This window comes from Dryobates pubescens, chromosome 2, assembly GCF_014839835.1.
Source record: "Dryobates pubescens isolate bDryPub1 chromosome 2, bDryPub1.pri, whole genome shotgun sequence".
In the NCBI taxonomy this organism is placed as follows: domain Eukaryota; kingdom Metazoa; phylum Chordata; class Aves; order Piciformes; family Picidae; genus Dryobates; species Dryobates pubescens.
The window spans coordinates 22790891-22805022 of NC_071613.1; the positions used below are offsets into that span (position 1 = coordinate 22790891).

At 42.5% G+C, this 14132-nt stretch overlaps 1 protein-coding gene across 6 annotated transcripts in view; it reads right to left on the reverse strand.

The window, feature by feature from the left end:
• The window catches only part of FN1 (fibronectin 1), a 55343-nt gene that overhangs the window by 22630 nt on the left and 18581 nt on the right, over window positions 1-14132 (reverse strand). For all 6 annotated transcript variants that reach the window (XM_054171802.1, XM_054171824.1, XM_054171816.1 and 3 more), the window contains exons 13-24: window positions 13541-13662; window positions 12212-12389; window positions 11914-12090; window positions 10292-10420; window positions 10087-10176; window positions 9367-9561; window positions 7727-7999; window positions 4281-4547; window positions 2644-2738; window positions 2145-2313; window positions 1748-1834; window positions 879-1070 (exon numbers count right to left, since the gene is read on the reverse strand). In XM_054171802.1, the coding sequence (XP_054027777.1) occupies window positions 879-1070; window positions 1748-1834; window positions 2145-2313; window positions 2644-2738; window positions 4281-4547; window positions 7727-7999; window positions 9367-9561; window positions 10087-10176; window positions 10292-10420; window positions 11914-12090; window positions 12212-12389; window positions 13541-13662 (1974 nt within the window). The remainder of the gene's footprint in view (window positions 1-878; window positions 1071-1747; window positions 1835-2144; window positions 2314-2643; window positions 2739-4280; window positions 4548-7726; window positions 8000-9366; window positions 9562-10086; window positions 10177-10291; window positions 10421-11913; window positions 12091-12211; window positions 12390-13540; window positions 13663-14132) is intronic.

The following is a 14132-nucleotide window of genomic DNA, read 5'->3' on the forward strand; positions in this document are numbered from 1 at the left end:
TGCAAAAAAAAATGCCAGTTTTCCTCAAAATCTTTTGTTTACCTACATGGAATGCATGTTCCATATCACCTTTAAAGAGTGCTAAAAGCCAGAGACGTACATTCTTAGCTTTCCCCCACCGGCAGACAGTAAAGGGCTAAAGCTATTACTGCTTTAATTACGCAGTATCACAGCATTAGTTCACCTCCAGGGAGCATACAGCACTTCAGTGAAGCGTAGAAATTTTAAAGCAGTGTTATAAGAGCAAGCACACGCAGTAGCTGGCATCATTTCAGGGCTGAGCAGAAACATAAACAAACAAACAAAGCCCTCACAAAGGAAAATGAAATTAAACCATTTGTGGAGATGCACATTAATTTTGCTGCTGTAGTTACAAAGGTAGTTTCATGTAGTGTGAGGTGGCACACACCACTTTGTGTCCCAGAAGTGCTAGTGACAGACCTTTCAATCTCAGCTTTCCTCTCTATTGTCCTGAAGTGATCTCCTGCCACTACTGCTGCCAGAATTTCTCCTGTGCTTGCTTCTCACTCATACCTCTCTTCATCTACTTCCTATTTTCTTCAGCTGTGCTCCAGATGCTGGGGCACTGCAGGGTCAAGTTAAAGTCTCTCTTGCTCTCTAGCTCAGTGTTATGACACAACAGATCCATCTCTTTGTCTGTCAACAATGTGGTGATAATGTAGGATGCCTGTGTAGAGAAGCACATGGGTGTAAAAACTGCTCTATCATGTGTCGGTACACAGCTATTCCACTTCTTGAGATTGAATATTAAGTCTACACCCTCTGCCATCAGACTAATAGGAGTTCTGAAATGTGAAACTCTTGGGCTCAACAATTTGACTTTGAGTGGCTAAAACTGCTACTCATCCTTTCCTTACCTTGTGTGATGGTTTCAGAGATGGGAACACTCTCCTGGTCATCCTTGACTGAGTAAACACTGACATTGTACTCCACACCAGGGTTCAGGTTTTCAAAGGTGCAGGTGGTTTCATCTGCACCTACAACTTCCTCCAAGGTAGAACCCTGCTGCCCATTGGTAGGAGCAGTGGTCACTCGGTACCCACTGATGCCTGAAACACAGATATAACAGCATGTAGTCATTTCAACCTGTATTGATTTACATTAGGCCTCAGTATAAGCAACCGAAGCAAATACAAGTTATTTTACAAGTGATTTTGCCAGCCAGAGCTCAGCAGGGAAAAGGTTGCTTAGTCAAGCACCCCAAAATGAGCTTCCTACGAGGTAGCCATTGAGGTTCCATTTGAGACCTTAACTGAAAAACTCATGACTTGCCAAAAAAATTACATCTACTGACAAAGCAGGGTTTTCAAAAGCTTTCAGTCACTGTGTTGCCAAAGTTAATTATGTATCTCACATCAACTATTGTGGGAGAAGAGTGCATCTTCAACATTTTCAGAGTCCCATGCTTACTCTAAATAACATGAACTCATTCGTCACTACCATTTTGCCTTCTTTTCCCTTTTAAACCACTGGGCATGTTAGAAGAAAGCTTTCAAATACCAAAACTAGATGAAATATTTAAACACATTCATACTCCAAAAATTGCATTTTACATGGGATGGAAATTATGAAGAGCCCTACAGTAACCTATACTTAACTGTAAATCATATCCTTGAATATATCTAGGAATATGTCATGTCTCCTTAATGAACTGCAAGGTATCAGACAGCCAATATTACAGCTCTGGTGCAAGAGGTTTGAGCACAGTGCAAGTTCACATTGTTACCTGGAGTTGTGCTTCTATCCCAAGAGACTACCAGGATCCCAGTATCAGGATTGGGCTCCAGGCGCAGGTTGGTTGGTGGAGACAGTGCTGCAAGCATTCAGACAGATGGGTCATTCATTTATGGCACTGAGAGTCATACTTGTTCCATCAGCGTCACTCCTCCCCAGTTTACATCTTTACATTTCAAAATTAGCTAAGAAACATTCTCCTGAAGTTGTGACCCTGCATTGCATAAGCTAGTGTTACTGTCACCCATGTATCAGGAAGAAAAACATCTTCCAGACCATGGCAGTAGGAATAGAATAGAACCGACTCCCAGAAGACAGCCATTCATCTGAGGAGCACAGAGGAAACAAAGGTTTCAAGGAATAGTTGTAGAAAAGGAAACATGTCCTACGTGTAGTCACTCTCCTGATGATAGGAGTATCTCTCTCCTGGCCATCCATCAAGACTGTGAGGCTGTAGGTGTACTCCACTCCAGGGGTCAGACCAGAAATCACGATGCTGCCAGAATCAGAGATGACTTCCCGGGGAGCCTCTCCACCTTGGCTTGGGCGCACACCCAGCTGCAGAGGAGTAGCAAATTTTGCTTTTCAGTCTCAAATACACCTGTCCCAGCTAACTATCAGCAGCTTGGCTTATCATCTAACATGAGCATCATGGACCCTTATGCTGAACGTCCACTGCTAATCCTGTAACTTGTGTTTCAGATGTCCTGAAGCCCAGAGGATGTGCCTGTGCTGACCTCTGTGACCTAGACCTGTAAAGCAGCGTCTTTTGCACCTCTTTCCTTTGTGCTGCTATCTCTTGTAGTCCACAGCAAACAGCTTTAATCTGTGCTTCCTATCACAATGAAGTAAGAGGGGGGAAAAACACAGGACTTCTGTTTCTCCTACCTTGAAACCAATCCTTGGGGCGGGTGTCCAGGTGATGACAATAGAAGTCTCAGTCACTTCTGTGTTAAAAGGAGGAACAGAGCCAGCAGGTTGATCTGTAAAATGAATTGAGGTAGTTGAAGTCTCACCACTCTGATGGCCCATACTGTTAGAGAACCATACTAACAGCAGTCCAGATAACAAGAGTTATGCAGGAAGTGCTGAACTATGTAAGTGCTGAAGATCCAGTGATTTGGGAGAGATCTGACAAATTCTGTCTGCTGCTGAGCTTGACACAGCATGCAAGTTTCATCACAGCTAATGCTTTTGTTAGTCTCAAGGAAAACAAAAATACTGAAGTGGGCCTCATGAGTCCCCTATGCATTCAACCCTAATAATTTGGCATGATATCTGAAGTGTTTCTCAAGAAACCTCTTCTTTTTCTCCTTCACTCACCATTCAGTCAGTAGAACACTATACCCTTGTCTGTCATCCAGCTGTCTCAGCTAGGACCATCTTGTCCCTCACCAACATCTTTAACTCTTTTGAAGTCAGTAGAGTGAAAAGGAGCTCAAAGAATCTGAGCAATCTGTGGTCTCATTGATAGGTCAGGAACATCACATAGAAGCCAAAGCCTTTGTATACCCCAGAATCAGTTTGAAAAACTTCAGAGTTTAATCTAAATTAACCTCATTAGTAACAATGATGATTTGTCTTATTCAACTGTAGTCCTAAACTGGACTGGTTTCATTCAAATAAGACAGAATATTCATTTGAGCAATAATAAGCAATATTCATCTGAGATATCCAACCATAGCCTAATGCAGAAATATTTATAGATAAGGCTGTCTGTCAGCAAAAGAGCATCTTGCCAATGTCAACAGTGCTACTCTGATTAACAGTTTGAACTTTCATTTAAATTTCACATTGTTCTAAAAGAAACCACATTCTTTTCTGAAAAGGGGATGTGGTTTGGGGCTTGGAGAGCTTTGAATTTTGTTAGTTTATATGATGACTACATCATTATTTAAACAGCCAATCTATTTGTTCTTTCTAGAAGTATGTGTGGGTTCTTATAGAACTCCCTATCCTCCCAAAGTTTGCTTAATATTTCTTCCAAGCCAAGAGCACAAGTACAGATGACTGAAACAAAAAAGAAGAAATAAAAGAAGAGTAAAACACACTGTGTCAGTTTCTGTAACTGCAGTTGAGCTGCCCTAGATGGTAAGGTTGGGCTTGAGAAATGACTGCCTTCAGCTTTATACAAATGACAGGCTAATTATTCCTTTCCTATTTGAAGGGAGCTGTTTGCTTTCCTGATTCCTCATGCCAAAACCAAACAAATGGAAAGATCATGTAAAATTAAATTTCTTTGTCATTCAGTTAAACAAAAATGGTGGTACCAGAAATAAGTTCTCCCTTTTGATTTTAATCACCAAAAAGCTGACATATATTTTACTAGAAGCTTTTTGATGGAAATAATTCTCTTTTTCCTGCCAAAGGAATGAAGAAGATGAAATATTTCCCAAGCACTTCTGTTGGGATGCCACTTCAGAAAGCTTCTTCTGTAAACCAGTTCACAACAGCCACTTTCAGCACAAGTTTTGAAGAAAGGCCAGGGTGTCAGGGTAGAGGACTACAAGCCTGGTTACACTTACACGTTGTGAAGACTCCAGTCTCTCTGGCACTTTGCAAGTCATCTTTAACCGCCACAAGGTACACGGTGTACTCAGTGCCAGGCTGCAAGTTCCTGAGAAGGTACTTGGTGGCAGAAGGTCCCACATTGTAGGTCCTTGGTTGACCTCCTCTTGTAGGACCTGCAGTCAGGCGGTATCCTGTGATCACAGCACGGGGCCGTGTCCACAACACTAACACTGAATGCTCCGTGGTGTTGAGAAATCTCAGGTTGGTGGGAGCATCAAGCTCTATGGAACAAAAAGCAGAACATGCGTCAATTTTCCATCTGTACAGCTGTATCTCTACTTCATTCCTACTCCCAAAGCATGCCTGTTACCAAAAAAAAGGGTGTGTAACAGGAGGTTGTAGAGCCTTTATTTCTCACATAGGGCACATGTCTAACAGTAGGGAAAACAGAAGGTGGGGACCATGGAAGGGAGCTGGAAACAGAAATGAAATAACTATATCCATGCCTCAGTGCCATCCGGTAATACTCTGGGCCAGGCAGACCTGTGTGGTGCAGGCTGCAGTGATTTGAGTGGCTGCCATACATGCCACCCCATGGGAAGGCAGGCCAGTGGCTGAGGCAAGACAGATGGACCCCAGCTCGCTCAGGAATCTCAGCAGTTTCTCATGAGTGTGAGCATTTTTTAAAATGCAGCTCAGTTTAGACTTGTCTGCATGCACACAAAAACCTATCTTTAGCTCTTTTCCACTAGAAAGATTTATTCTTTTAAATCTTTGCCCAGTTCTACTCCCTACACTCTCAAAGTCTTTTCCCAAAACAAAACACCCCCACTCTGTCATTTTACTGCAAAAATAAGTAACAGTCAGCAACTTTCCACATAAAACCAGTTCCTAGATCTACTTAAAAACAACACCACCATGGAACTGACTACATAACAATTCTAAGCATGCCCACCCCATGGGACTCATGCAACAGCTCTGTTGCTGCCCCTCAGAAGCTGCTGAAACTGATAACCCAGAAAACCACATAAACATGAGGCTGAAGCAACGCAGCCTCTTCAGCACTGCACTGGAGCCCTGTGAATGACAGAGGTGTTGCTACCTTTGGCTGAGACATGATGAGGCTCAGAGGGGGAAAGACAAATAAGCAACTTGCCTTTACAGCAAGCAAGGTAGCACCAGCTGCAGTGACGAACCTAATGGCTACAAGACAAGTTTCCCCAGCTTTTCTAGGCCTCAATCATATATTGAAATCAAAAGCAGTGAAAAGAGGTTTCATCAACGCTCTTTTTTTTGATGACAAGTGCTTTTTCCTTCCCCTGAGTAAATAACATTTTTGTGATAAAAATTAATGTTTTCATCACTCTTCCAGTGACTCAACAGGAAATGTTTTTTGTCCTTTCTATTGTTTCTCCAATCATTTTCTCCCTTTTTAAGGGGAGAGGGAAAAGGCAGCAAGGAGTTCCTTCTTCCACCACTTGCAAAGATGGGGGAGATCATTCTAAAAAACAATGGATGAGGCCCACCTTAGGCCCACCTCCATCTCACAGACTGACAGCTTTGTCTCTCTCTTTGGTACTTGAATGTGTTCTCAGTCTCCTCTGACAAGGACCATATCTTCCTCCACTTTGTAGCCTATAGTCAGTTCCTTTCTGCACAACTACATTAAGCTTTTGCAACTTCCTCTCCCCATACTTAAAAGTGGAAGATTAAAAAGCCACACACACACACACAGAGTTTATTTGTGGAAGGTCAAAAAGAGAATTGCATTTACACCGTGGGAAGAGACTTCTGCTGCAGGGCTTTCCTTGGGAACTCTAAATGATTTCTGTTTCCCAGGACTTTCAATTACAGGATGCAATTTATGTGAATACTTTCTGAAATGTGGTTTAGGGAAAGCAGTTACATGGATAATCTTAGCCTATGGAAAATTATTCCAGATATTTGCAACCAGTCCTGTGCTTGAATCAAGTGTCTGTGCCCTGATGCACACCTTTCTGTGGACTTTCAGAGGTGACTCTATACCTAGCCTTGGCTCCTGAAAATAATCAGAAAAAATTACAGATCTAACTAGGAACTGAGCACTTCTTTAAATGCTTCCAAGGGTTCAGACTCCTAAGTCACACCCTTGCTTTTGAAAACTTGACTTAAAGGAGAGGGTGTTAACAACCTCTATGCTACACTTAAATCAGACACCTATGCCAAAGGACAAGCTTAAGGATCCCATTTTCCCCGAGAAGTCAAAGGAGATGGTAAGAGAGAGAGAGAGAGACCCTATTCATGTCTCGTAACTTCACAAATGTAAGTAAATAGTATCTCTCAAGAAGCACAGCTGTATTCACAACTTATCCCACTTCCTTTCCTTCCTTCCCTCTCATCTTTCTTAGGCTGAATTCTCAAAAATTGCTCTCAGCAATAAGTATCAGAACAGCAGCAGATGGACACTGCTGAATTTTGGTCCTTTGAATAATGGGACCCAGTCAAAGAACACTACACTCTTCTATAAACAGTCATTTCTAGAAATAGAAGTCACTCTTCTATTGCTCAATGAATAGGTCTGGTCAAATGAACCACATCCCAGGTTCTGTCTGACTTGCTTTTCTTGGATCAATACTAGAGATAACCAACTGAACCCATGTTCAACTCCTCTTCCACCTGAAAGCCTACATGTGCTCCCCTCTGCACTTCTGCAAGGCAAAAAGCAACACCTGACAGACTACTTTGCTTGTCATCTTGCCTCACACTAGTGGCATGCTGCACTGCCACTAAGTCCTTAGCAGTCAGGTTCTGAGAGATCCTGCACAGCTCTTCCTGAAATATATATGCTCCCCGTAACTGTTGTCAAGAATCCATTGAGGTCACTGCAAACCCATTCCCCAGGTCTCACTGGGAGGATAGTGACATTTCCGGGGTGCTGAGACAGCCTGTGGAAAACAATGCCTGACCTGGCAGAGCTGAAATGCAGCCCTTTTGCTCACAAGGCCTGTCCTTACATGTGCATGCAGGACTCTGACTACTGGCAGTGAAGACAAAGAGGTATGTAGCTGTCAGAAAGGAGAGAGGGATTTTCAGAGCAATCTCAGCAAGGCTCCTAAGTCAAGCTGAAAACTGCTTCAAGGTATCCTAAAAAAAAAAAAAAAAAAGGACAAAAAACCCCCACAGGCTGAACTCTTGTGCTGTGAAAGAACTGCAGGGCCCATCAACTCTCAGTCAGTAATAACAAAGTTGAATTCCAGCCATATGAAATTGTTTTAAAGTGCCATGAAAGTTAAACTCCCATTGAAAAGCCCCAAAGGAGGATAAATCTGCTGAAGAGATCATTGTCTGACTGAATGAATTCCCAGCCCTGTCATCCCAGTTATGGGATACCTCCTGGGCTATAACTGTTGCACATTTCTCCAAGAGACAGAGAAATCTGCACTTCAAAGGCTGAAAAAAAGCATGAAGGAAAGACACTTACTGGTGGTTTGCTCTCCAGTCAATGGCTTGCTCTCCCTTCCCTGGTTCACGGCAAAGATCTTAAAGAGATAGGTTGTTCCAGGCAGCAGGTCAACAACTTCAGCAAAAGAGCTCCTGGTGATAGGCAGTCTCTGGCCGTGGTGGCCAGGGCGATTGACAGGGATCACCTCCACTCGATAGCCAGACACTTGGCTCTGTGGTGGGGTCCACATGATGGTGATTTTGATATCAGAAACCTCCACAAACTGCAGATCTTTGGGTGGAGGAACTTCATCTGTGAACAGAGCAACAGAACAGTGTTAAAGGGAGTCTGTAGCAATTGGCAGAAGCAGCTCTAGGTTTACATGGGAGGAAAAAAGTTAATTTTGATGGAACAATGGCTAGCCCAAGAGTATTTACCAAATTAAAAACATCATGGTAACCTTACTGTAAACATATATACACACATTCCCAGCCAAAAAGGCTACAATTCAAAATGTCACCACATAGTTGTAAGTATCACATACGCTCAGCCCTAGAAGCTATTGCACTGTCTCAGAAAGAAGTAAAAGACCAGATGTAATATACCACAGAACTTCAAATACATACAGAGTCAAAAGCTTGGGGGCAGAAGGGAATACTCCAGGGGCTGGAAACAGGAACATCCTTTTAAAATTAAAATTGAGGGTTTTCAAAACACATTGCATGTTCTGAAGGTCTGTAATTAACTTAAAATCCATCTTTTATAATTAAACAAGTACAGGGGCTGATCTGGCCTTTCTTGAAAGACAAAATCCAGTTCCCTCTGTGTTGGTCCACAATACTGCACCCTTGAATTCCTATGTTCAAATGAAATTTCTTCAGATTAGGACTGATACTGCCTTAAGGTTAACCAATGCACATTTTTGGAAGTCAGATGCCAAACCATAAAATCATTGAGCTGAGTTCATTCCTGGTAGGTTCCCACTTGAAAACATGTGCTTGCAACTTGCAGGACCATCAAATTCCACTGATCCCACACCAGATCCCAGCTCTTTCACTATGCTTTCTTCTGGTTTGGCTATTCAACCCAATTGGATACTTAAAGAACCCTGAAGCCAATTTTTTTTTTTTTAATTGTGTGTTCCCCAAGTTTTGATTTCCTGCTGCTATTTTGGTACATCAGTGCTGCACAATCTCCCATCCTCACCAACTGCAATGACAGTGATTAGGACTGGAAGAAGAAGCCAGGTGAACCATTTGGGTTTGTCTTCTGGTATCTAAGTACACATCCTTAAACATCTGAAGGCTAAATACTGGGACAAAATGATTTAACAGGCTCTTAAGAGAATCTCTTAGCAGAACACTCTTAAGACAGCTTAGAAAACTGATTTCTTTCCTACGGACACAACGCAAGGCCAGATCTTTGACCTACCTGCAGTCCAGCCCCTAGAAATTACAACCCTATTAATGCAGAATTGTGGCTTGACTGTGTCAACTCGTGAGTGTGACTTGACTTTAGAATACCAGTGACATTTACAATTAAAAACCACAACGATGCCAAAAAGCAGAACTAAGTCCAAAGACTGGTTTAGCTAGGGCAGTGCGAGCCTGCATTGTCACTTGGCTCTATGTACCCACAGAAAACTCAGTGGCTGGTATCCGGAACATGGTGATCATTACCTGTGCGTGGGACACCTGTGGTTTCCTGTTGGATGAAGATAGGAGTACTCTCCTGATTTTCTTCCACTGCATAGATGCTGATGTTGTACTGAACACCTGGCATCAAGTCACTGAGTGTTACGGAGGTTGCAGTGTCAGGAAGGTTGAGCTCTGTGCTGCTGCCTTCCACAGAGGGTGTGTAGATAATTCTGTAGCCTAAAGCAAGAGAAGTCCATTTAGTTCTCACAATCAGCAGGCCAGCACAAGGAATGCTAGAAATAGGAGCTAAACTGATCTCCCCAAGCTGAGGTTTCATGAAAATAGTCCTGAACTTCAGCAGGACCACTGGTTTGCCTGTGCTCATATCTCATCCACAGATGATACATTCATAGTGTCCTACAAAGCCTAATCTGACCTGGTTTAGAATATTTCTTAGTTATGATGTGGATTTAGGTCTATACATTTTTCTAGCTTGTTACAGGATGGTTTGGATGACACATACAAAGAGAAGGTCAGGGAGCTCAGTTTTCTTTAACACCAATCTAGAAGGAATAGTTTTGCATCCAGCCTCCTGAATTGCCTGCTTTGGACAATGGAAGCAAGCAAATGCTAGGCTGCCCATGTGCTTTCCAGCTGGTCTCTCAGACTGGGCAGAATTATGCACCAGCCCTCTGTCCCAGAGCTACACTTCATTTTCTCCTTTGTCTAGATTTCAGATGCTATCAGAATAGGACCACAAACCTGTGATTGGAGCCTGTGGTCTGCTCCAGCTAATGACAATTGATGTGTCATCTACACTTTCCACAGTGTGCTCAGGAGGTGCATCAGGAGCTGTTTAAGGGAATAAACAAGAGGACAGCATGAGTGAGGATAAGAGGTAACAACAATTTATTGCTAAAACAATGTAAGCAGCTTTCTAAGTGCAGCAACATCCACCCACACATACCTGTAGTCTGTGAAGTAGACAGGATCAGATTCTGCTCTCCTTCTTCAGAGATCTGATAGACATTAACAATATACTTGCGACCAGGAAGCAAGTCAGGGATGTTGACAGAAGTGGCTGTGCTTGGAAGATCTGAGAAAGGTGGTAAAGAAAAGATTGCCTTAGCAATTCTATCATTTTGCTTTTTCCCCAGAAGAAATCATTTTAAGACCTCTGTTCTAATCTGGGCTGAATCACAGTTTTCCTGCAATAGAACATCAATCATTCTGCAATGTCTCTTTAGTCCACGTCAAAACAACTTGTGTGGAGAGTCAGGACAGTTCTCCATACTTAGCAAGCAGACAACAGCTAGCACAGAAAGGCTTGGTGTGTGATATGGCCAGGCAACTTGAGCGGCAGCCCCCTGCACTGTGCTGGCATCTAGCCATCTCAGCTGAGTGCTCACTGCATACCCAGACTGTTATTATTTTCAGTACAGAAATGTATGGAAAAATTTTCACATGGTCATATGGAAAGACTGACTTGTAAGTGGAGAAGAACAACATTATATGGGCTGATGAACTTCCCTCCTCCCTCCTTTCCCCCAGATGTCCACCTACATGCCAGATGTAGAAAATTCCCCATGAAGCAGCTCCTTAATGGCCAGACTGAAGCCAAGCACCTTAAGGGAAATTGGGAATTGACTGTAAGCCTCTGCCTGTACACAGATGAGCTCAGGAGTTGCTTCGCAACACATCTCAGCTGCCTGGGCAGCCAGTGTGCAGACAAGAGAGGTGGTGACAGTGCTGGCAGTCCCTGTGTAAGCCACTTTCTGCTCATGAGTCCATGCCTGTGAATTCAGGGGAGCACCAGCCCAGGGAGAATTACTAGGCTGAGGAATTATTGTTATTTTCTCATGTTGTTCTCCCATCGCATTTATGTTTGAACAGCTAGTATGACCTCAAATCCCTGTGAGATGTTGCTATTACCATGGTTAAGACAGGAAACAGGCGGAAAAAGTCAAGATGAAATTATGTATGGTGACACAGGCTCTACAGTAGATGTTGGAAAAGTGGATTCAGTTTCTAGATCTAAGTTCAGCATCTTTAACCAGCCTTCCAGCTTAGCTAAATTGTCACATCAAAGATGAGTAAGATATGATCCAAATAAAACAACTGACAAAGTAGACTGTACAGATATCCATGGGATGACAAATAGCCAAGAGGGCATTTGTGAAACATTTCTCTCTGTCTGTTCTGATGGAAGGAAAAAGGTATAGCAAAGGTACAGCAGTAGGTTCAGAAAGCACATTTGGTTCTATTCTCATCTGCACTGCTGCTCACTTTAAGATGCTGTGGAAGCCAGTAAGTTTACATGCTTTCAAAAGGAAAAAAGACTGGACAAATTCATGGTGCTGAAAGGAATAAATATATCCACCCATACAAATCTGCCATCCCTTGGCTTAGAGAGCTGCAGGATGCTGGGGAAGTATTCTGAAGGGGGTTTGCTACCTACTTGTCTTGTTCTCATACTCCTTCTAGTACAGCAAGATCCCCACTGTTGACACTAGCTATGCTGACTGTCACAGAAAACAGTGACATACTTTTAGCAATGCTTTGGTCTAGTAGACTGAGAGATTGTCTCACCAAGATACTGTGGCTCATCACCCTCCTCACTCAGCTCATACTCAACGCGGAATCCAGAAACTGTGTCAGAAGCAGAAACCCAGGAGACAACAAAGCTGTTGGACGTGATTTCAGTGACTGACTCTGAAGTAGCAACCACAGGAGGAAGAAGAGTTGTCTCTCCTGAAACAGTGTTGCCTACGAGAGAGAATAAAGAGAAGTTTAATAAACCATCACTACTTCCATGTTAACTGGGATGCACAAAATAGACTTGTGTGATGGAGATGAGTTTTGCCTGGATGCCCACTGTTCAACTTACTTGTCACTGCTGTGGTGCTGGTTGTGGTAAAATCAAAGCGGGTGACTTCTTTGTGGCCATACCGCTGAACACTGATGAGCTGCCCTTCATATATCACACCAGGCCTCAGGCCTGAGATGGTGTAGGAGTTCTGGTAGCCAGGGACAGTTGCTTCTTTCCACTGCCTTCCAGAGTTTTTCTGTAAGCACACAGACAAATAGTGAGAGTCCCTATTCTGCAAGCACACATATCTAGTGACCTAACCTGCTACTTTGTTATGAAGCTCTGTGACACTCTAACACAGGTATGACTTGCATGACTAATGCACAGATGGAATCAAGTCCAAGGAGATGAGCCAAGTATGCCAGGAAGCAGGGCTAATGACATTTTTGGTGATTAAGTTTCACTGAAGTAAACTGAAAAGGAACCTATCTTTCAACTTTTTCCTTTAAAGGAGGTATTATTTGTAAAACACAAACTAAACTCACCCCTTTATCAAAAGCACAGTAAGGCACGAAAGAATGGATGGAAAGCACACAATAACACTAAACCATCATCTGAAAACAATATACAGAAAATTTCCTCCCTTCTACCCTGCATTTGAACTCTATGGGAAGCTCTAAAATAATGCTCCATCCTCTGAGGTTTGTTCTCCAGTGCTTTAAAGCCCATTTCATTCAGGACTTGATCCAAGATACACTGAAGTCAGTAAAAAGATTTGAGTGCCTTTAATGTCTTTGGATCAGGGCCTTTATTGTTCTCTTAATAACAGGCAACATGGAGGTACTAATGTTCTTAATCATTAAGTGGTCTTTTGTGAAGCTGTACTCAGGGGAACTGTAACACAACTCATCTGCATGGGTTAAACCAAATCATTCCTCAAACATGAATGAGTCAATAAGGAGAGGGTAACTAGCTTTGGTTTAGACTTTAGAGAATATGCAAGATGACCATTTATTTAATCCTATCCTAGCTGTTTAGATCTTCATATCCTACCCATTTTTTCCCTCTATCTCTGGAGACACATGTGGTATTAAAACAATGTTTCTTAGGACAAAGACACTTCCACAAGGATTAACTTGAGTTAAAATTGTGGAAGGATACAGACATGCCTGCTTACTGTGCTAGTGGTTTGGTTAATAAGATACTTCATAAATACAGTGATCAGTAAAGTCTGGGCAGGAAAACATCAAGCACTGGTGGTCTCTGATCCTCACAGGAACTTTAAGAGGACACAGGCACCAAATGAGCATCTAAAATTTGCTGGAATTATCAGCCACCTCTTTCAGACAACAGAAAAAGCCAGCAAAGTATTTTTGGTGAATGCATGATGTTGCATGTGGTACTCACGGGTCTCCAGCGCAAGATATACTTGGTGATGTGAGATCTTTCAGGAGCATTCCACTGGATAGGGTGGGAGTTTGGCTGATTTGCACTCTCTGTGATGATAACCTGAACAGGCCCAGCTGACCCTGAAAAAAAAAAGAGGGGGAAAAGAAAAAAATGGAAAGAATTGCCATTTTTGACACACTGGATGTGCCTTCTGTCTTCATTGTGGAGTTATCGAAATGCAAGAAAGTTGTGCGGCTCACATACTATTTTGGTACATGGGAGATAATTGTCATTGTCTTTTTATCCTCACTGCTTCACAGAAGTGGTGAATTAGAATATATTGGGGGGGGGGGGAGGAATTTTAGGTTCATTTCTTGAGTTAAACAAAACAGAAAAATCAGAGTGGTCTAGTATAGAAAGAAGTCTGCATAGCAAAGTTGTATTGTTCAAAGAGAGGGAGCTTCTCAGCAACTAACTACTTTCACTAGTATCTTCTGCAAGGAGAACAAGAAAAAACTATGAGAAATATCTGACAAATCCAGGTCTAATCTTGTGGCATGGTAAAGACAAATTCCTGATTTAACATTGAATATACCCTGCAAAGAGACTC